The sequence below is a fragment of the Lingula anatina genome, chromosome 5, assembly GCF_051362555.1.
Source record: "Lingula anatina isolate TDL-2025a chromosome 5, LinAna3.0, whole genome shotgun sequence".
Lineage (NCBI taxonomy): Eukaryota > Metazoa > Brachiopoda > Lingulata > Lingulida > Lingulidae > Lingula > Lingula anatina.
The window spans coordinates 22310130-22333583 of record NC_141771.1 but is presented as its reverse complement, the minus strand read 5'-3'; the positions used below and the strand labels follow the sequence as shown (position 1 = coordinate 22333583).

General features: G+C 37.1%; 1 protein-coding gene across 1 annotated transcript; it reads left to right on the top strand.

Moving 5' to 3' along the window:
* Positions 1–30: 30 nt before the first annotated feature.
* Positions 31–23454, top strand: LOC106152069 (uncharacterized). The gene is made up of 32 exons (XM_087013470.1): positions 31–184; positions 687–805; positions 971–1135; positions 1470–1611; positions 4493–4587; positions 5015–5204; positions 5763–5855; positions 6104–6239; positions 6591–6742; positions 7135–7270; positions 7555–7713; positions 8020–8130; positions 8556–8713; positions 9014–9097; positions 9609–9863; positions 10177–10281; positions 11258–11404; positions 11958–12057; positions 12466–12596; positions 13033–13224; positions 13405–13607; positions 14008–14113; positions 14438–14626; positions 14937–15016; positions 15595–15681; positions 16043–19766; positions 20039–20212; positions 20608–20676; positions 20933–21078; positions 21515–21762; positions 22113–22220; positions 22492–23454. The coding sequence occupies exons 2-32, from the start codon at positions 693–695 to the stop codon at positions 22863–22865; spliced, it is 8172 nt and encodes a 2723-aa protein (XP_086869596.1). The 5' UTR covers positions 31–184; positions 687–692; the 3' UTR covers positions 22866–23454.

Genomic DNA, 23454 nt, shown 5'->3' with positions numbered 1-23454 from the left:
CAAAACATGTTCACCTTGATGACCTATATCTGTTGACCAAAACAACTGACCTAGATATTTTATCCAATCAGCGAGCATCCTGCTACGCGGGATGTGACGTTTTCCCGCGAAATTCAGCGTGTGTACAGTGTTTGCTGCAAGCTCAAAATGATTTTGTAAACAATCTCTCTGTACAAATTAACAGGTAAGAGCAAGTGCTATTTTATATACTTTAAGCTGTCTAACCAGAAAAGACGCTATTAATTTAATGTTGAAATGAAGAGTTTTAAGCCTTACAACTTTGCATAGCATGACTAGCGAAGCCATGTTGTAACATGCCCGTCCATTGTTTTTGTCCAATCCAGTCCGAAGTAGACGAAATACTCAAAATGATAGAAAGTGTGTTGCATTAACGAAGAATATATGAGATAGTATGTGACATTAGCCATTGAAACCAGACCAGTAACAGTTGTTTTGATGTACAGAATTGACATCTGCAGAGAAGAGTGAGAAGTGCTTACTTGTGCATTTGTCACAACTCTCAAAGTCAATAATATCTGCAGAATCTTTTTAAGTATGGGTTTTGATGCGTTTATAATTGACAATGAGAAAATGGAGTGGGGTTGCTGAGACTGTAATTCTTTTTAAACATGCAACTTCCCCAATAGAACAATATTGGTCAGTGCTATATGTCGTGTCCACTTCAGGTCAGTATGATGGTGACAATATTAGACGAGGGTGGAGGCTTGGACCAACTGCTGTCCACCATCAACAGCAAAGTGGCCAGCAAGGAGGACAGAGTGGATGCCTACTTGACCGTCATGGAGTAAGCATTTTTGCATTTAAAGATAAATATGTTAATAATTATTAAAATCCTGTGCACAAATGTCACTTGACTTGCTTCTGTAGCATAGGTAAAATTTTGAGAACTTGCGTTGTGAAAAAAACTCCATGTACTGTCATTGTGATGATAAGTTGTTTCACACTTCAGGCGTCTGCGACAAGATGAGATGGGCATGTTTGTGAAGGAGATCTCATCTCATGTGGCGGAGATGGCCAAGTGTCTGTCCAGGGACATTATGGATGGTAACATTGAGATATCCCAGAATGCACTTCAGGTGCTCGGCTTCTGTTCACATGATGACGTCATTGTCGGGTAAGTTGTAGTAATAGAATTTCGATTTCATTGTAGGAGAACTATCTGAATGGTTACCAAATACTCCTATAAAAGGTTTATTTTGTGTTTCACTTCTTTTCTCTCAATACCTTTTGTTATTTTCCTCATTGTTACATCTCTTCTCTCAATGTTTTTTGTTATCTTCATCTTGCACAATAAAAATAACATCCAGATCTGTTTTCCAGATTTTTTCTGTAACGTACAACCAGTAATATCACTGTAACAGCATAACATAACATAACAAAATGCAATACCAGTTAACTTGAAAACCTCAAAAACATCTTCAACCTTAAGTTTTACTGTGTCATTTCAGTTCCCTCTCTCAGCAGGAGTGCTCCGTTATCTTGAAGAACCTGTGCGCCGTGCTGTTAAAGTCTGCAGATAAAAGCACCTGTACAAGAGCGCTGTGGTGTTTATCCAAACAAAACTTTCATCAGGAAGTCGTGGCTGAGGAGGTGAGGGGAAAGTTATGGGAATATAATTCTTTTTATGTACAGACACAGATGTGTCTGTACATATAGCCATCATCTGCGTCTGTCGTCGCCGTCGCCGTCGTCGCCGTCGTTGCCGTCGTCGCCGTGCACTTTTACCGATAACACGATAAGTGCAAAACTGTTTTTTCTTTTGGCTTGAAACTTACAGAACTGATGAATATTCATAATACGCAGGTCAAGTTCGAAAATCAGCATGATCGGGTCACTTATAGGGAATTTATGCTGTTTTTTCACTTTTTTCAGCATATATGCAGCACCGATAACACAATAAGTGGAAAACCATTTTACCTTTTGACTTGAAACTTACAGAACTGATGAATATTCATAATACGCAGGTCAAGTTCGAAAATCAGCATGATCGGGTCACTTTTAGGGAATTTATGCTGTTTTTTCACTTTTTTCAGCATATATGCAGCACCGATAACACGATAAGTGGAAAACCATTTTACCTTTTGACTTGAAACTTACAGAACTGATGAATATTCATAATACGCAGGTCAAGTTCGAAAATCAGCATGATCGGGTCACTTTTAGGTAATTTATGCTGTTTTTTCACTTTTTTCAGCATATATGCAGCACCGATAACACGATAAGTGGAAAACCATTTTACCTTTTGACTTGAAACTTACAGAACTGATGAATATTCATAATACGCAGGTCAAGTTCGAAAATCAGCATGATTGGGCTATTTTGAGGGAATTTATGCTGTTTTTTCACTAGTTTCAATATAAATGCAACACTGATAACACAATATAAGAAAAACGGATTGGCCAATTGTAATTATACTCACAGGAGTGTTCAATCTTACTAAAACGCAGGTTGAGTTCGAAAATCAGCATAATCGGGCCATTATTTTAGAAGTTATACTGTTTTTTTCACATTTCCTCAGATTCAATTCTTAAGCATGTTAACAGTCTCATTATTTAACTAATAAGATGCCTAAAAGTGTTTGTTTGATATTTCCTGCATCTTTACAACATTGTTAGTTGATTATGTAAAAAACATGGTAAACTTGTTATCATGTATTGTGTAATAAAGTGTCAAAAATGGAAATAAACTCATATCATTGCAGTTTGTCAGATTCAATCATCCACTATGTTCAGAATCTCAGAATGGAGGAAATTGGACATTTAACACTGTTCTATTGATACTTTTCCCATCTCATCAATTTTTTTAGTTGGTCATATAAAAATGGCAGTAAAATGTTTATTTTGTTTTATGTTAAAAAAGTGTTAAAAATGGAAATAAACCCATTTCAGAACAGTGCTGTCTTGTTTACATTTTGGCATTTTCAAGGCGTGACTTTGAAGTTCCATGGGCCTGAAGACCTTTGCTAGTCACATTTTCTGAATATCTGTGATACAAATATTTTATAATTAAAAATTGATGGTCATTAAGCTGTTAAACATTATGTAATATTGCATCAAAATTTGAAGAAACCCCTATTTTGGGCACTGCTTCCATGATGACCATTTAAGGAAAATCATGTTACTTACTGTTCTCAAACTTACAGGAAAGAAACATGGGACTAAAATACAGCTTCAGTAGGCAATGCAGTCTGTTTGGTATTTTTTTTTGGCAGTTAAACAGTTTTTTTGTGAAAATTTAATTTTTCACATATTGGCATTTTCAAGGTGTGACTTTTAAGTTCCATGATCTTGAAAACTTTTGCTTGTCACATTTTCTGAATGTCCATGTTACTAATATTTTATTAATAACATTGATTGTCATAATGCTGTTAAACATTATTTAATGTTGTATCAAAATTTGAAGAAACCCCTATTTTGACCATTTAAGGAAAATCATGTTACTTACTGTTCTCAAACTTACAGGAAAGAAACATGGGACTAAAATACAGCTTCAGTAGGCAATGCAGTCTGTTTGGTATTTTTTTTTTTTTGGCAGTTAAACAGTTTTGTTGTGAAAATTTAATTTCTCTCATATTGGCATTTTCAAGGTGTGACTTTAAAGTTCCATGATCTTGAAAACTTTTGCTTGTCACATTTTCTGAATGTCCATGTTACTAATATTTTATTAATAACATTTGATTGTCATTATGCTGTTAAACATTATTTAATGTTGTATCAAAATTTGAAGAAACCCCTATTTTGGGCACTGCTCCTATGATGACCATTTAAGGGAAATCATGTCACTTACTGTTCTCAAACTTAAAGGAAAGAAACATGGGACTAAAAAACAGCTTCAATAGGCAACGCAGTCTGTTTGGTAAATTTTTCTGGCAATTTAACAGTTTTTTGTGAAAATTTAATTTTTCACTTATTTGCATCTTTATTTTCTGTTCTTTGTCTGTACATTTGACAGCTTTGCTGCCTTGTTGATATATAAGTTGAAGGTTGAAATGGTGTTCACTTCTTTCCCTTCTAAATAACTCTATATTCTGAAAATTGTATCCAATATGGTGAAGAACTGTTTTAGATGACTTGTGCACAAACAAACAAACAAACAAACAAAGATACTGACACCATATGGGTTACAAATTTTTACTTATAATTATCTTTTTGATGAAGATTTTGTGTACTATAGTGCTTGTTAATTACAAGATTTTCCTAAAGATAGTGTGGGATAGAAGGGGAGCCCTTAACATGTAAGAAACTAATGGAGGGAACGGTCAATGTCAACATTTAAAAAGATCCCACCTACAAACATAGCTCTGCTGAAAGTCTACCATAATTTGCCAGAAGTTTTGATATGTCATCAAAAATATCTTGGTGCCTCGTGCATTTTCAGGATGTTTTAAGATACAAAATATTATCTACTTTCAGATTCACACTGCCCTGTGTGGTCATCTTTGTGTTAAGATAAAGTTAATTGTTACTTTCAGATTCACACTGTCCTGTGTGGTCTGGAGCATGCTCTTGGTGGACAGGACTTTCAGTCTGTCACAGTGGAACACGAGGCAATTAATGCCATTGTGAGGTAAGACCAGGTAGCCGGCAGAAGCTGTTTTGTTGTAATTGTGGAATTCCAGTATTGTTAATTCAAAGCTGATGTGACCCAAGATGGCCCCTTATATGTGTTCAGTCCAGAGATAATCAGAATTATTTAACCCAAGCTCATGTCTGAGATATATGTTTATTATAGGTTTGGCAATTTGTATCTCTATTACCCTAATATCTTTCCGAGGACACGTTTTACAGATTTGAAAAATTCTTATGTTTAGAGAATGATGGGTTTAATATTTGATATTTTATTTCCAAATAACATTTTGATTGTCTTAAAAGTTGAATGTAATTGTGTTTTTATCAGTACCTTGGGATGTCAAGATAATATAAAATAGAAATGGACAACCTACGATAGCTTTTCTGGATCATTCAATGCCTACATAATGCACATAACATTCCAGGCTGTTAGAACAAGTTCCCATGCACATGTCAAAGCACGTGGTGCGCTGGTGTTGTCTCGTGTATCCCCTGCTCGTACATCCTGCCATGAAAGTGCGCGAGCGTGCCTTAGTTGCCATGGAGATGGGCTTCTCGTATATGATGCAGCATCAGGAAGCCATCTTGAAGACACTGATCCCAGACTTGAAGGCTGTGAGTTTTTAAACTTTTAAACATTCATAAAATCTTATTGTCACTAGACTTCTCTGTGACAGTAGTTTAATACATGTTGGTAAAAAATGTGTCAGATGTTATGTGAAGCCATATTTTGAAGAAAAATGAGATCTTTGGGGAGATGGGAGTTTGTAAGAATGGTAATAATAATTTTAAAAATTGTGTCCATTATTTTAAAATGAGACCGTGCCCTCAAAACACTAAATGCAGAAAAACACCAACACTTAATACAGAGTAGTATGTATAATCTATTGCTATAAATTGAAATATGGATATATATTCTCATATAATTTGTTACTAGCTATTTTCCAAATTTATGAGGTGGAAGACACCAAACTCTTTTCCAGACCCATGGTCTGTTGTTTACCTAAAAGAAAGTGGTTAAAATAATTATCATTCTAGAATTATGGTAAATATTAGGCAGTTAACATACAAATTAGTGTTGTGTAGCTTTTGAATTTTCCATAAAAAGGTTGGATTTTTCAATTTGATGGGTGTATTTAATGAAGCAATTTATGCATTCATTCTTTCTTTCAGCATATTGTCCCTGAGATGAGAAAGCTGATGGCATCCAGGAATGAAGTTTTCATCCTCAAGGTCTGGTCATATTTTGTCCAGCTACTTGGCAAGGTGGGTAACATGCTTTGTGATATCATGTTATAATGGTTATTATAGAAATAAAAATGAAAAAAAAAATGGTACAAAATGACAAATAAATAGTATTACTCACAAATTTGGAACACCTGACAAAAAACATATTTCTGCCCCATTCTCTCACGCAGTGCAGTATTCAATTTTAGGTTCTAAATGCCCAAGTAAAATAAGTCCCAGACAACCTTATATCAGTACATGTTAGTCCCCATGTCTCCCTCATCCAGGTTCTTCACCATGGTTCCTTCATTAACCTGATGTTACCAGTAATAGAGGCAGGGTTCAAGTCTTCGTCAACAGAGGCCAAGATGGCCGCCTTTCACGCCTGGGAACACTTGGTGGAGAACTTCGCTTCAGATCCTAGTAAGTTTGTGTGTGCGTGCATGTTTGCATGCATGTGTATGTGCGTGCAAGATTTAAGATGGACAATAAGTGTGATTAGCCTAATACAGTTATTGTGCCATAGAATTTATGACAGATTTAGTATAAAACTAGAAGATTGAAAAGTACATAAGAATTGAAATATAATTAAATAATTCTACACATTTGAAACAACTAGAAAACGTAAGAAATGGTTGTAAAGAAATACAGATGAGTATTCATAATTATTTTTTATACAAAAAAAATCACAAAATGCATTTATCATCTTCAATATATTTGCAAAAAAGAAAAGAAAAAATTGTATAAAAAAATTAATACCTCATTAATTTCCAGACATCATAGGGGACCCAAAGAGAATCAAGCTGGTGATGCAGGTATTCAGAGTGAACAACGCCAAGACGGAGGCCCTGGCAGCAGTCAAACTACAGAGCTGGTGGAATTTTATCTGTAAACTGGGGAGTAAAGCTACGGCCCATTTTGACCAGGTAAGTTTCTCTTAGAGATATGATTTTAATAAGGTGATTGTTACAGCAGTGTTGAGTTTTAATATTCTTCTCCTGTGTCAGTGGAGTTTTTCTTTTCTTTTCTTTAATTTCAGAAATATGTCTGGACATGGATTTGCCTTGTTTATTTGCAAATAATATTTAAGAAAAAAAAATAGGCATAGAGTGTAACAAAGGAGAATCTTGTGGCCTGTTTGCTTGAAATTATCACCACTTTGTCAACATAATCTCAGCTTTTGTACATCTCACATATTAAAAACTGTGTTGACTGGGTTGCCACCTAGTTTTATAAAGATGAAAGCATGGTGAAGCAGAACTTGTACACCTGTGGTTCTCTTCTGTCAGCATATTTATAACATTGTCTGTGGTTCTAGGTGTGTGTCCCTCTGCTGCACTTCTGTTTCCCAGGGGGTGGTGAAATCCCCAGGGGTGGTGTCCCTGGTACCCCCAGCAGTAGAGGGGGTTGGTTCCCAGGGACAATGGCTTCCCCAGGGGTACAGAGCAGAATAGGTGGGTAGCTGCTGATGCCAGACTGAATACACATATATTTGTTTCTTCGTTTTCACTACAAGTTTACACTCTTTTTAAAACCATTTTGAAATTTTGTTTTTTTTGGGGGGGTTACAATCTTTGGATTTTAGATTTCATATACAGAGTATTATTTCTAAATGATTGTTTAAAATTATTTAATGTCCTAAAAATTAGGAAAAGTGTAAAGGCATTTTGAGATTTTTTGTAAGATTTACCCATCATATAATACATTTATTATTATTATTATTATTATTATTCTCAAGGTTTAAGCAGTCCAGTCACTCCCAAGTTAAGCCTCCAGGGCAGTGGTGGGACCAGTCCAGTCTTTGAAAGTTTACAGATGACTGGGGCTGAAGTCTTGGCTCTGTTGATGGACAGAACTGGACAGGACAGCTCACTGGCCAGTGTCCACTATCACCTCAGTGAGTTCAGGTTACTTCTTGGGAGGGGGGAGGGGGGGGCAGAAAAATGATGAGATGGCTTGCTAATTATCTTAATACATTCAACTGGTATTCTCATAGTTAGTGTTGGATAAAGTGGAGTATGTGGTGCATGTATTTGAAATTTTTTCTTGTTCACAATCTTTGAGTCTTGATTTTGTCTCTCTCGTATCAAGCATATTCAGTAACATGTCCAGCTTTATTTCAATGCATTGGATTTAAAGAAGAGCAATATATATATATATATATATTATATGTTATATATATTCTACATATTCCTCTTTTTAGCTCCGTTATCAGTGGACGTCATTCCAGGACCATCATCCTTTGTCAAACATGGCGTTGTTCTTATATCTGCTGTCAGGGATTGTATAATTGAAGTAGGAAATAAGATTCAAGGTGATTTTCACTTTTCACAAATGGATAACTCTTCATTTGGTGGTGCTACATTTCATTTCAATTTTTAAAATAAATTGAATGAAGTTATGCATAAAAAACATCAAAATATTGAAGTTAATTACTCTCATCTTAGTGCATAGCATATGTACAGCTGGTGAAATTCTTTTTCTGACTATATCAAATCATTAAACAGTACAGTGGTACCAAGTACTTATGCAATGCCCATTACACCTTTATGTTGTAAAAAACTTAAAAGTATCTTAACTGGAAATTTCAACTCTTTTTGTTAATCACCCAGGTACAACAAATTAAAAACTCACATTTCAACCCATAAACTAGTGAAATGAGCTTTCACAAATGTTTTCATGAGTATCAGTATTTGCACCTTGAAATGTGAAGCATCACATCCTATATCTGTGTTGCAGACTCTCTGTTGCACCAGATCTGGCAGTCACTGGTCAGCCATGTTAACATGATGCTGGACACCACTAGTAAGAAGGACAACACGGACATCTTTGTCCACTTCTTGTCCAGTTTCAGACACATAGTGATCAGTGGAAGCCTGGACAAGGACAGCATGCTGGTCAGTGGCTATTACTGTAAAGGATGGAAAATATTTGATCAGTTTTGTTGAAATTTCTTTACAAACCTTGTGGATTCATTCAATATAAAGTCTAAAAGTTTAAAAATGTAATAAATACATAGGTCTTTAATCTATATTGAAGTCTTTTTTTAGTCAATTAGAGCATAAGAAATACTTTTGGACCTGTCTCAAGTTTTAGTTATTGAAATTGATATGTAGATTTGGCTTTGCTCTAACATAATGGGAAGGGTTCTTCTTGGTCACATTAAAATCATGTTGTTTTGTTTCTTTACTTTAAAGAAATGTTTCCAAGCTGTGATAAGTCTTCAGTCCAAGGTGCTAGGTTCACATGCCTATAATGTTGGGGATGCCATAGACATGCAGGTAAAATTTAAAAACATATTAATAGGTGTCAGCACTTTGAATCAGAGGTGTTACTTCACAACTGGTGTATTGTGTAGACAAGATTTTCTTGTTTTTTTTTTTTTTTTGGTCTCTTTGTGTTTATAGGACAATTGTACAGCTGTAATTTATTGAACATGGAAGGCCATTAATTGTTGAAAGTTGTACCAGTAAAACCCAGTTTTAGTAAAGCTAACTTGATTTTGGAGGATACATCCCACATTTGCCACATTAATCCATTCCTTGCTCTATTTCTTCCCCTCATCTTTACTATCGCAAGTTTTAACAGCTTGAAGTAGTATCACAGCAGGCTATGTCATAGTTTTTCCTAGTGTGAGGACAGGCGAAGTACTGCTGCCAGCATTAAGGATGTAAATGAAGAAAATGGGCTTAAAAACAGCATGTAATTATTTTTTTCTGATGAGAGCTTTAATTGTTTAATTGTATGATAAGTAATGTACACACTCTGATGATACATGGTACTATATTTTAGGGCACTCCAGCCGGCTTCCTTCTCGAGATTTTATTCACCCCTGACCAAGTTGCCGTCTTTTCCCAAGAGGAGCGTTTCATGACGATTGCTCATTCTCTCCTGGAGGCAGGAATGTCAAATACCACGGCAGTCCTGGGCTTTTGTCAGACAGTGCTGGGATTGGTGGAAAAAGCAGCCAATGAGATCAGTAATCCTGAGACAGTGTGGAGGCTGTGGAGTGCAGTGGTACACCCTCTCATGGATCACATACAACAGGTTTGTGAAGGAAATAGGTCGGGTCAAGGTCATGTAGGTCAAGGTCAAAGATTTTTGAGTTAGAAAATTACAACATAATGGAATAAAAGATTTAAAAAAAAAGAAAAATTGGGAGTAAATTTTTGAAAGTTGTCTTTTCTTTTATAGACTTTCAAAGAAATATGGTAAGGAATCTGTCAAGTTGCTTCCATGTCAAAAAAAAAAAATTCTATAGATCTAATGGCTGTGTAAACCTTTACAGCTGGGCCATATACGCAGCATTGTTACTGCAAAGAAGTTGTTAAAACTAGAAGTTGACATATTTTCGTTGCAGACCAATGAGGTGAACCAGGGCGACGCATTGGAACATGACTTCAGCTGTATGTACTCAGCCCTGACTCTACCTGTGATACACCTGTTTAATAAAGAACTGCCACAGGTAAGATATTCTGTCTTCACTCTACCTGTGATACACCTTTTTAATAAGGAACTGCCACAGGTAAGATATTCTGTCTTCACTCTACCTGTGATACACCTGTTTAATAAAGAACTGCCACAGGTAAGATATTCTGTCTTCACTCTACCTGTGATACACCTGTTTAATAAGGAACTGCCACAGGTAAGATATTCTGTCTTCACTCTTCCTGTGATACACCTGTTTAATAAAGAACTCCCACAGGTAAGATATTCTGTCTTCACTCTACCTGTGATACACCTGTTTAATAAAGAACTCCCACAGGTAAGATATTCTGTCTTCACTCTACCTGTGATACACCTGTTTAATAAAGAACTCCCACAGGTAAGATATTCTGTCTTCACTCTACCTGTGATACACCTGTTTAATAAAGAACTCCCACAGGTAAGATATTCTGTCTTCACTCTACCTGTGATACACCTGTTTAATAAGGAACTGCCACAGGTAAGATATTCTGTCTTCACTCTACCTGTGATACACCTGTTTAATAAAGAACTCCCACAGGTAAGATATTCTGTCTTCACTCTACCTGTGATACACCTGTTTAATAAGGAACTCCCACAGGTAAGAGGAAGAGAGGGGGTGGGGGAGAAGGGAGAGGTCAAATTTTACAGTCTACCCTGTACAGTGGGTCTACTCTGAATTCTTCTCTGCCATTAGGAATGTTAGAATATCGTGATCAGTCTTGAAGCTTTTTGATCAGTTATTGCCTAATTATCCAGGGCTGCTAATAACAGAGGTAATGTTTTTTCTTTGCTTTGTCTGTGTCTGTTTAAAAAGGACAAGATGAATCAAAACATTCTTCACAAATTTTAGGAAATTTTAAGGATATGCAATAATTATAAGTTCTACTATTTTTAAAAGTATTATTTATTATTGTTTTGCTTGGTGGAGATCTGTGCACCTAAAAACTCTGAAGTTTCGCCCGGTTTCCTTCCAGCCGACCATGAAGACCTTGTTAAAAAGTTGGGAGGACCTCTACAGGAGATTTGCCAGGTTATCAGCACTGGTCACAAACGCTGAGGCCAACGTCTGCTGTGAAGAACTGTGCCATAAACTGCTGGTGATAATAATGGAAGATGAAATGGTAGGTTGATGTTTTTTTTTTTTTTTTTTTTTTTTTTACAAAATAGAAATCAGTTACTAAATGTAGAAAATACAAGGGGGAAATATGTGTAATTTTGTATAAGGTTCTACCCATGGTAGCAAATAAGTCCATAAGTATAGAAAAGTGAGAGAAAAATAAATTAATTTAAGAATAAGGATATATTCATGGAATCAAAGTAACGTGAATATATAGAATACACCTCAAGTCTAACATGCTGATTGGGTCCATTTTATGCAAAGTGTGTTATAAGCGTTTTTTGTCATTAAATGAAACTAGAGCAATCAAATTCAGTACATTAAAGGTGTGTCTTTATGTTAGCCTGCTACATGCCAGGTCTGCTTTGTAGATAATGTATAGAATAATTAATATGTAGAATAAAGAATAACATACTTGCTTTGTGTATAAAGTATAGAATATGTAGAGTTAAAAAAAATCCCCTTCTTTGTAGTAGGTCAATTCAGAATAAAACATGCATGTAACTTTATAAATAATAAAATAAGTGTCTCCAGTGTTTACTATTGTTCCTATTCAGACTCCCCCGTGTCTGGACGCGGTGACGCATCTGTGTCAGGTGATCACGGACTGCGTCGACTTCTCCTCCCTCACCTCTGTCTTGAACTTTGGAGCCGCACGTAAGTTGTGAAGATTGGGCTACGCAGGATGTCAGCTTTAGATTTGAAATAATTCACATTGAATATTGGTTTCATATTTGAGATTTGGGCTTAAAATATTAAGTTTATAACTAAGTAATTATTTAAAGGCTATATTTATACCATAGTCTTTTGTTCAATAATAGGAATTTAAATTTTAAATTGTAGAAGATGAAATAGATTTAATAATATACAGAATTTAGTAGATAAATTAGGTATTAAATAGAATTTTATAATAATTTTATAGATAGTAGAATAAGGCCCCCATTTTTTAGAATTTACAAATGTGTTCCTTTTTGTGTTTCATGAAACTTCCATAGTTTATAAGGCCAGTGTAAAACCCTTGCTAAATTACAAAATATCATAATGGCACAATTTTGATATTCCCAGTGGCGGTGAGTCCATCCAAGTGGCCGAAGAGGAAACCCAAACCCCTGGGGAATATCCACAGTCTGGTCAAGCTGGTTGGATGTCTGACCAACACACTTCATGGACTGACCGATAGCACTGACAGACAGCTGGTGGGTCTTCTTTGGTGCCGAAGATGATTTTTAGACTTATTCTTGTTTACAGTAAATCTTTTCTTCAGAATGTGCTTCTGTGTAAATAAAGAACATAGATTTATTGATTTTGGTAATTGTTGATGACAATAAGCGTTGGTGATAATTGTATGAAAACTTAAATTTTAGCATGGAGTAAAATAAACTTGATGTTACTGTTACACTGAGAATAATTAGTATAAAGGAAAATTAAGGAAAGATTTGAAGATGTTAGCACTTTGTGTTTCTGGATACTTCTTTCTCGCAAAAGATGACCCAGCAGATGTAATGAAAATAAGTATGTAAAATTGAAGACTTGTGTATTATGTTCAATGAATTTGAGTTGCTTTATCTTTTTCTGGAAACAGTTTCTGGTTAACAGAAATTAATTTATTTAACATGATTGTTTTTCCTTCAGGCAAATCACCCCTCCCTAGCAACCTCTGGGCACAACCTGGTGGCCATCTTGTCCATGTTGTTCACCCATGTCTCCACGTCTGCCATGATCCCAGATATGATTGGTCGATTAGCTGGTCACATGGCAGAGTTTTACAGGCATGCTGGGAAGAGAGTGGGCTGTAAACTGTACAATGCTCAGTTTATGCAGAAGGTAAGAGTTGATTATATTGCTTTTTGAAAAAAAAAAAATACAGGGGTGGTGTAAACAAGACTTATTTCCTGATGAAACAGACATTTATGAAGCTTATACCACTTCTTCATTGCCCATTGTCAGCAAGTCTCTTCATTCATTTCTTAATAATAATTTCCTTTAAATATTCATCATCTGCAGTTGGAAAAGTTATGGTCAGACGTCACTGGTTGTGTACAGGGGCGCTACAGTGGACCTTACGACTCTCACCTGCTGACCACCCTAGCGCCATTACTGGAAGTCACCTTTCTGAACTCGCGACGAGGAATCAAGAACCAGACTGTCTTGTTTTGGAACGCCACCTTTGCTCGTGCTGCCCCCCTGCAGTACCCTGAGGGTCTGAGGTGAGTTGGGTGACATCCTGACGGGTCTTCCTCTGAATGATCACCATGTTGCTCTTGTCATGAGAGACGACACAGTACATATTATGTTTTTATTGTAAAATTAATGAAGGTGTTTTTATGGAGTGACTGATGGACTGATTGAACAGTCATTAAAAGATTTGTTTGGTTTTATAAACATCTTTATGAAAGTGCATTCTTTGAGATAAATAGACTTTTTAGACAGATATTCCATTTTCTTTCCCTTGATTATTCACTGGGTAACCTCTGGTAAAAAAAAAAAAATAGAAATTAAAACAATTTGAAACTTTGCACTAGGACTTAAAGCATGTTTAAGGAGATTTAACATGACTGAAGAAAATGTCCAGGCATAATTTTGTATCAGTATTAACATGTCTTTCAGACCCGTCCTGGCCAAGGTGAAGGAGAAGACATCAGTATTGTTACCAGGTTGGGACAGTGTGGAGATTATGGTACTGGAGGAGACACCCATCAGCCAGATGACACAGGTGGGTTACATGACGTGTGCTCTGAGGCATTGGTGCAAAGTTCAGGTTTTTGAGAATTTCCATGCCAAATTTGGATTGTTGCAATAGGCAGACATATTGGCAGAGAGTGCAGCAGAAATTAGACATCTTTGTCATGTGGGGATTATAATGATAATGTGAACGTAAGACAAAGTTCCTAGTCAGTTATTGCAGCTGAAGTAGAATTATGAATCCTCATCATGCATGGATTATAACAATAATTAAAAAAAACTAGAAAAACAGAGGGAAAAATTGCTAAACTGTTCCTGCTCTTGGAAATCTAATTTCAATATATCTTCTCTCCAGGGAGAATCCCTAGCCCCCCTTCCCACAATGCCTGGCATGCCATCACCATACAAGGTGCGGGGAAGTTTTCTGAACAAACCTGAGTCCCCCTTTAAATCTCCTGTCAAACCCCAGACCCCAGAGAAGAAAGAGTCCCCAGCCAGAGTGAGGAGAAAACTGGAGGTACCTGTCCAGAACATGAGAGATGATGTAAGTACATGAGAGACGATGTAAGTGCAACTAGACAGCTCTGGAGGGCCAAGGAAAATGCAAATACTGAGGGGAAGATTCTATTAAATAATAAGATGATCCGGATTTAAGTGAAATTTAAATGCAATCACTACTTTTGCCTTGAATAACTATATCCTGAATTTTCCATCAAAATATTGAAAAACTCTGAAAATAAGATGCCTACTGTAAAGTTGGACATGGAAAGGCTCATAACTTAATGTTTCACAAATAAGTTAGTCATGTGTTTTTGTGATAAGTTTAAAATCATTTCCTTTATTTTCTCCCCTAGGAGTTTGTTGTTATTCCACCAGAGCCCAAGAAGAAGATGGTGTTGACAGAACATCAGAAGGAGATCCTCAGAGAGAAAAGGTAGAAATTATCTGAGAAAATATACAATTCAGGTATTTGTTAAGCCCTTTAGATCTTGATTGAAAAAACAAATAAATAACATAAAATAAAAAACTTGCAAATAAAAGCAAGTTTGACAAAGAGTTTGTCAGTGAGAAAAATTATGAAAAGGGTTTAGAATTTTAACTTTTCTATTGTCTGTATCTCCCTTTATAGTTGCTAAAAATAACAGAAACTAAGAGAGCTCAAAACAAGTTAATGGATCATATTCTGTAAATGATATTGGTCATTATGTACCTTGATGATTAGGGAAAATTTCTTGGGAAGTGAAATTTTTGTTACATAAAAATCAAACACTACATTTCCTTCTGTCCTCCACAAGTTTTGTTGAAAACTAATGAATAAGATGAAAAATATCTTCACCTCTTATGATCTTTTGCTTCACTTATATTTTAAAAGTGTTACTGTAATAATGTTTAGGCTTTAAGATATAAATAATAATAATAATAATAATAATAATAATAAAACAATACAGAAACTCCACTTTATCCAAATCAACACCATAAAAATGAAATAATTTTTATTTTCTTTCTCTCCAGCACCCTGCCTGCCATGTACAGTAGCTTGGACCAGTCCCAAGACACCAACATGTTCAGAAACCTCTACGACGCAGACTCTCAGATGACGTAAGTACTCTTTACTTTACAGAAATATCTGGTGCATTTTGGAAATTGAAGAGATGAGAAAATTAAATTCTTGTGTGCATACTTGGTAAAGAAGATGGGAAGTTTTTTGGGGAGGGAAATCTTGTGGCGACAGAGTTTAAGTAGTAATATAATGGTACTGAAGTTAGAAGTGGACGGAAAGTATTTTAAAACATTTGTCTTTTTTTATCGTTGACAGATAATTTATTTAATTATAAAGTCTCACTTTAAAGATACTAATTTTCTTATATTCACATTTCATTTAAACCAAATGGGAATAACTCCAGGAATGTTAAACATTTTAAGTTATGATTATGACCAATATTTTCCATATGTTCCCCAGGTCCCAGTCCCAGATGCTGCCCAGCCAGCCATTTGTGCCTGTCATGGCTGACCTCAAGAGAGCAGTGACATCTATGGTTGAAAATAAAAGTAACTTGAAGAAAAGTGAAACTGGCTTGAGCAAACCTGCCAGTGATGAGGGCAGAAGGAAGTCTGTGAGGTTCTCTCAACAGAAGGATTCAGAGGAGAGACTGACAGCAGAAAATGGTGTTAGTGGAGACAAAAGTGATGAACTCGTGAAGGAGGTTGGCGATACGTCCAACCAAATCAGGCCATTTGAGGCCGTTTTTACTGAAGTGAAAGTTAAGGAAGGTGAGGGCGAAACATCAAAAGGTTTTGATTCCTGTGAAGAAGTAGTCGAGTTAACACAGAGTCAGCAGAGCCAGTCTTTGCTTTCCACTCCCACCAAAATGAGCCAATCACCATCAAGGTCAAGGTCAACTGAAAGGAATAGCCAATCACCTTCAATTCCAAGGAGGTCAAGGTCAAAGAATAGTAAATCCCCAGCTAAAAGAAAACCTGTGACTAACCTCAAGGAGAGTATAGATAAATGGATAGTGAAGTCACCACGAAAGGTAAATGCTGAGGAACACACCAAGACTGTCACTTTAGTTGAGGAAACACAATCACCAACTAAATTTTCTAAAAAGAAAGAAGCTCAATATTTGACTGTGCCATCCTCTGAGAGCATTATTCTTGAAACTCCTGAAAAGTTAGATGAGGAACAAAACCAAATTAATTCTAATGCAGAAAAAGCTTCACAAAATTTATTCAGTGCAAGCTGTGAGAATCCCATATCAGACACTCCAGAGAACTCCTGCTCGCCCCAGTCCACCCCTGTCAAATTTTCACCATTGACCAAAGAAAAAGTGGTGAAACTGATGAGCACGCCTGTGATCAAGATAAAAAAATTGACACAAGAAGAGATAGGACAGTTTAATCCAAGTGCAAAATGTCTTGCCCTGTCAAAGGAAAAAAATGCAGATTCTCAGGAGATCTCGGAACCTGTTATAACAATTTCCCCTCCAGATGTCTCTAGTAGTTGTCCTCAAGAGGAGCCCAAGTTCCAGAGTGTGCAGCAAGATGAGCCAGACCAGGAGAAGAAGGGAAGAAGGAAAAGTGGACGCCCTGTTAAGAAGACAACAACTCCATCAGATGAATCCAAGGTGGGACAGAAGGAATCAAAAAAGAACTCCAGTGTTAGTTCTTACAATGTACTGGAACCAAAGCAAGGAGAGACAGAAAGTGAAAGTGTGGAATTTTTACAGGCTTCAGTACGGAAAAGTGGCAGAGTACGAAAATCCAAATCCCAACTTGATGAAGAAACAAAGAAAAGAAAGGACTCCGAGGAAAAAATTTCTGGAGTAAATTCCTTAGATGTTGGTGGCAAAAACACTATGGAGAATAATGAAAATAAAGAAGATGTGAATAGTGAAAACAAAGAAGATAAAAATTCAAGCCTCTCAGATATATTTTCCTCTGAAAATGAAGAAATGTCACCCAAATTGTTAAAGAATTCAAAGTTCACAGACAATGACAGTCAAATCAACAAATGTGAACAGTCATCAGGTGCATCTGTCACAGAAATATCAGAAGACAAATGTAGCGAACCAACACCTGGACAGAAAAATGAGAATAAGATGGAAATTTTGCAGGATGTGGAAGACACTCAGGTGGAGGAAGAAAATGGCAGTGACGATAATGATGATGATGATGAGATTCCTCTTGCTTTTTATCTAAATAATGACCTTACATCATCTAATTTGAGCAATGCAAAGAATTCTGGGACAAATATGGCAGACAACAAGGAGGAGGTGGCTCCTTCGTGTGGACCCGAACTTGTGTGCACCTTAGCATCAGATGCTGAATTAAGTGAAAATCAGAGGGGCAAGAAAAGAAAGAGAGGAAGACCAAAGAAGCTGATTTCTCAGTCCCAAAGCTCAACAGGGTCAGAGGTCTGCAGTGGTGAGGTAGAGAACGATCTCCCCATCTGGCCCAGTGGGCAGATTTCCTTAATCTCCAAATCCAGTGATGTTGAAAATGGCAATGATGGGGATGGAGCAGCTGAGCGTCTGCTTCAGTCCACTCTTGTCTCTCAGAGCGAAGATGCTGACGGTTCCACTCCAGTTACAAACAAGGACATGACGCAAGACGGTGCATTGCATGAGGAGTCCAGTGAAGCATCTGACCTTATAGACTCAGTAGATAAAATGTCTGCAGAGGAAGGTAATATTGGAGCTGGAGATGTTGGACAAAGTCCAGAGCATGGTGAGGAGAAAGACGAGAAAGCCAACATGGCAGGACCTTTGAAGGAAAGTGAAGAAAGTCAAAATGAGATAGGCAGGAAAGGAGGAAAAGGAAGAACTGTAATCAAAGCTAGAGATAAAAAGAAGGCAAAGGTGCTTGAAAGGACTGTAAAGAAAAATGCTGAAACTGAAGGCAAGTCTTCCGGTGAAGAAATAAAAACTGCTGAAAAACTAAACCTAGAAACAGATCATAAAACTGAGGCAGAGCAGACACCAGAGTTAACCAAAAATTCAGGGAAGCTACCTGTGAGAGAAAGCACCACCAAGTTGAAGAAAATGCAAGCGACACAGAAAAATTCCCAGAAAATTTCAAAAGGCAAAAAGGAGCAATCCTGCACCACTAATACAGTTGTTACAGCAGATAAGGGGCTAAATGTATCTTTTGATTCAGATGATGATGTGCCGCTAGGATTACTTCCAGAGTTGCAAAAGTCCGGTGATGCAAAAGTAGCAGATGGCATTTCAAATCCTCCTCTGTCTTCTTTTGATAAGGAGGAAGAAAATGAACCACAGCAAAATTCCTGCGCTGACATGTTCAATGACGACAAGGCAGTTGTGCAAACAACTCCTCCGTCCAGTCGGAAGTCCAGAAGACCAGGGTCGTCGCAGGAAGCAGAATTGAAGAAATTAGAAATTGATATGAAGTCTCCAAAGAGACTGCGTTCAAAGAAGTCCATATTCCGCAGGTCGCCTATGAATAGATCTCTGGGTATGGCTTTGAGCATTGCAAGGAAGAAAAAGTCACCTGACCAGACCCCCTCAAAAAAGAGGAGAAAGGTTTCCTGTGGAGAAAATTCTGAAGAAACTCCAAAAGGTGAACAGTCACTGCCATTGACAGATTCTGCTGAAGCTCAGTTATTAAAGGAAAAGGGTCCAGATTCAGAACTGAGTAACCATGACAACTTGCCAGAACCAGGCTCCCCAGAGCAGCAGTCGGGAAGTTTACCCAATTCTTCCAGTTTGCAAGAAACCCCCAGGTCAGCCATGAAACCGTTTTCTAGGTCATCTGCAAATGACCTTGTAACACAGCGATTGGTCAGGACGGACCCTGTCAAGTTGGTCAGTTTTCGGCATCCTACTTTAGCAAGAAGGAAACGTCTTCTCCTGGGCAGGAAGAGAGAGGAGCTCCCTGTGGCGCATCATAAGGAGGACAAAATGGAAGCTCTGAATCGGAGCATTAAGAAAGCATACCAGAAAGACTCACAGAAAAATTCTGATACCGAGAACACGTCAGAAGCCAGAAGTTCACCGCCATGTTCCAAGATGGCTGCCTCCAATGGAAGCCCAGTGAGCTCATTCCAGGCGCTACGTGTGCTCCAAGTTTACTCTCCCTCGGCTTCACCAAGTGCAGGGATATTGAAGAAGCGGCGTCTGAGTGGCGACAGTGGCGGAGACTCACCTGCTTCACCTCCTGACAAGGTAAGGATGATATTAAGTAGGATTTTTTTTTTTCATTTATGAGCCAGTATTATTTGATTTGTCTTTTTATTTGTGAGAAAAGAGTAAATTATTTGATCAAGGGGAGGAGATGAAGTGGACCTGTTTTTGTTACATAAGCAGTTACAAGTTTTACTATTTTATCTGAAAAAAGTAATAAGTCATTTTGTTTGAGCTTTCCTATTTATATAAAATGTAATTTTCTGCATGTATGAATAAATTAACTATGTAACTTTTTTGAATTGTGTCATTAGCAAAGACGGGTGTCATTTGCGGAACCAATCGAGGAAGCGGAGAATGCAAAGTCTGGGTCACTGTCACCAGCAAAGCCAGTGAACCGCACCCTAGACCTGACTAAGGGCGTCCAGTTTGCACCGTCACCACTGGTGACTACAACCCCTTCTAAAGTGACTGCGGCGCAAAACAAGGTGAGCTGCAGACAGTGAACTGGAGACTATAGGAAACATGAAGGATAGATTTTTTTTTTCAGTCAAATTAGATTTACAGCACATGGCTTCACAAAACTTGAGACCAAAACAGAAAGATAAATAAATTGATCAGAGAGAGTATTTGCAGTTTCTTGTAGATTTTTAAAAGAAATTGTTCATCATAAATAGTGCTGATGCTTTTCATTAAAATTTTACTCGGTCCAAGGTAACTTGCAGCTTCTCTTGTAATGGGAGTAAAACTTTTATCTAGTCGTAACTTAATAAAAGTTGTTTGATGTGTATTATATCTCAGTCTGCAGCTTTAAGAAGTGAATACACATTTGAATCAACAGTACCAATGTTCTGATCAGTAAGAAAAGTCTGTTGTATTTCAGTTTCTCACCACACCCTCTAGAAGTGGTGCTGAGGATCAGTGTAAAACCAGCCCTAGTGAGGAAGGAAAGGTAAGGAAAACCTGTGCTGTTATTGTGTAAAGTTAGCAGCACAATTGTAATTATTAGTAGTCAATTAGTGATTTAATCACCACATCTTTTTTTTTTTTTCAAAGTTAGCACATTTTTGACCTATCCAGAAAATTTTACCAAAATCTGATAACATTTTGAGTTGGGCCATTTTGTTTCATTGTTTGTTACAGCTTCTCTCAGTTCAACCCATAATATATATTAACTAAAAAAGGGTTTTTTTATTGGTTCATTTCAGAAGTTCACCCAGCTGACGCCCTCTCAGAACAGCTATCACAGCACCCAGGAGTCGCAGTTGAACAGCCGTGACCCAGTCTACCCAGACCTGGTGGAGTGTACCACACCTGTAGAGAAAGTCCTGCCACAGCTGACCTCTTCTATGTGGTAAGTGGTGGATTTTGAACCATCTTAAACTTAAAACTTTAATACTCCCTACCTCCCTCTCTCTCTCTCTCTCTCTCTCTCGTTTCAGCAAAGATTGAATTGCTGGGCATTCTTGGCTTGATATAAACTTATCTTTAATAAATTACCGATATGTATTTTCTAATGTTGAGCTAAGTTCTGAATATCTGAATATAGGTCTTAATTTTGATAATAGGTCAAAGTTTAGTATGTTTGTGTGCAACTGGGATCAAAGTTGCACTAATTTTTTGCTTTGCATTATTCATTGTCAAATTGTTGATGATAGCAAATGAAATAGTTGTAATTTATCTAGCCAGAATAGTTCTCTGATGTTTTTCTTTAGTCTTTGAGGTCTGACACAGTGAATTTAACAGCAGACACAGTATAGATAATGGGTCATTTTTTTCTCGTCCATCAGGTCCAGGGGTCTGGGTCAGTTGGTACGAGCCAGGAACATCCACACAGTGGGTCATCTGTGTAAACTGACCGAGGTGGACATCCAGAGTCTGCCCATCCAGTCACCCAAGGTCCCCACCGTCCGCAGGGTGCTGGAACAGTTTGAGACCGAACAGGAGAACAGAAAGATGAGGGAGAGCGAGCAGAACAGGAAAGACGGAGAGAAAGAGACGGAGAAGTTCACACAGATGTCTGCCAGGGAGAACGACGGTGAAATATTTTGATTATTATCAGTAGAAGTTTCTTGTGAATTTTTTAGTGCATAAAATTGATGGGTTCTTGTCTTGTACATGACTGAGTGCAGAAACAAAGAAAAAAAAAGCTTAATCTACGAATTTGTTCTAGAATCTGTCCTGGTTTCACAGCTTTTTGACTGCATCGACTTTTACAGAAGAACAGAATGGGTGTAATAAGTTGCATTTTAGTGAAAAAAAAAAACAGTAAAGATCAAAGTTAGAAAATGTGTTTTATCATGTTTTGGTATATTACCAAGGAAAAGACTGCAAAACTCAATAGAAGTTTGAATTGAAAACAACATATATTTTGCAAATTCCTAACAGATGATGACGAGTCCCATGTGGCGCCAGACTCCCCGAAGTGTTCTTCACCTGCTGGGAATAAGCTGCCTGCACTGGAGGATGTCATGGAAAACCTGTCCCCAAAGAAATGTTAGTATGCACAAAGTTGTTTCTGTGCTGACTGTTATATATTTATTTATTTATTCATTTATCTAATAAGCTTTAACCCTAGCAAAGTCAGGTTTTTAAGTCATATGAATAGAGAATGGTTCAAGGTACTGCATCTTGAGGTTTTTTATTTTATTTTTCGATTATGTCCCAGTATTGTAAATGCCAGTATAGACGCAAGAATGATTTTTTTTAAAAAATGAGTGTAAGCTTTTTCATGTGTTGGTTAAAAAAGAAAATGCACCTTTTACAGCGTCAATACGAGATCAGTTGGAAAGCAGCTTCGAGGCTATGTTGGAGAGCTCTGGAAACATAATGGCCGAGATCACAAAACTGTCCCAGTCGTGTAGTCAGGGCAAACAGGAATTCAGCCAATCAGAGCATCCAGATTTAAATAACGCTGAAAAAACTCAGGAAAACGAAGGACCCAGTTGCTCACAGCAGGAATTAGACTCAGCAAAACACATTTTGGAGACTCTGGGAACTTTGACCACAGAAATGACCCCCGAGATGTTGACAAGGTTGCCTAGTGACCAGATATTTACAGCTCACCAGCATCTGAGTCATTTGATGGTTACTGTGGTCCAGGCTCTTAAAGCTAAGTGTCAGTCATCAACTTTCACGTGACTGTCATTCTGATAATGTCCATTGTGGACTGTCACTTTTATTAGTGACATTCATATCATGTTTTCATCAATGTCACACAGTGACTGACAGATGCATGACAAGGTTGTTAAATATTTGTGATTTATTTGTTAAATAGATGGGTTCAACTTGTGAACTTTTTGAGATGCCTTTTTAAATTTAAAAAAATCATATTTATGATAAGTGAAGATTGCTTGTACTCCTTGATTTTTCGTACATAAGCTCCGAACATAATATAGCAGTCATGATATTTTCCATTTATCAGCAACTTATGTTTTGTTGTTTAGAGTCATTTTTAAAGGATTTTGAAACTAATGTTGTCCAAATGGAACTTTTTAAAATGCTTTCAATGTGCTTAATGCATTGAATACTATGATTGCTGGGATGAATTTTAAATATGTTATGAAAAAGACTCATGACGGCTTTTATGTATTGAGGTGGACACTGCTTTGTGATTGATGTTGGTTAACAGTAGTTTTTAACGGTGGAAGGAAAACTGCTTCTCAACCTACCTTTCCTGACCAATAATGTTATGGTTTTATGCAAATAAATTAACACATTTTTATATTTA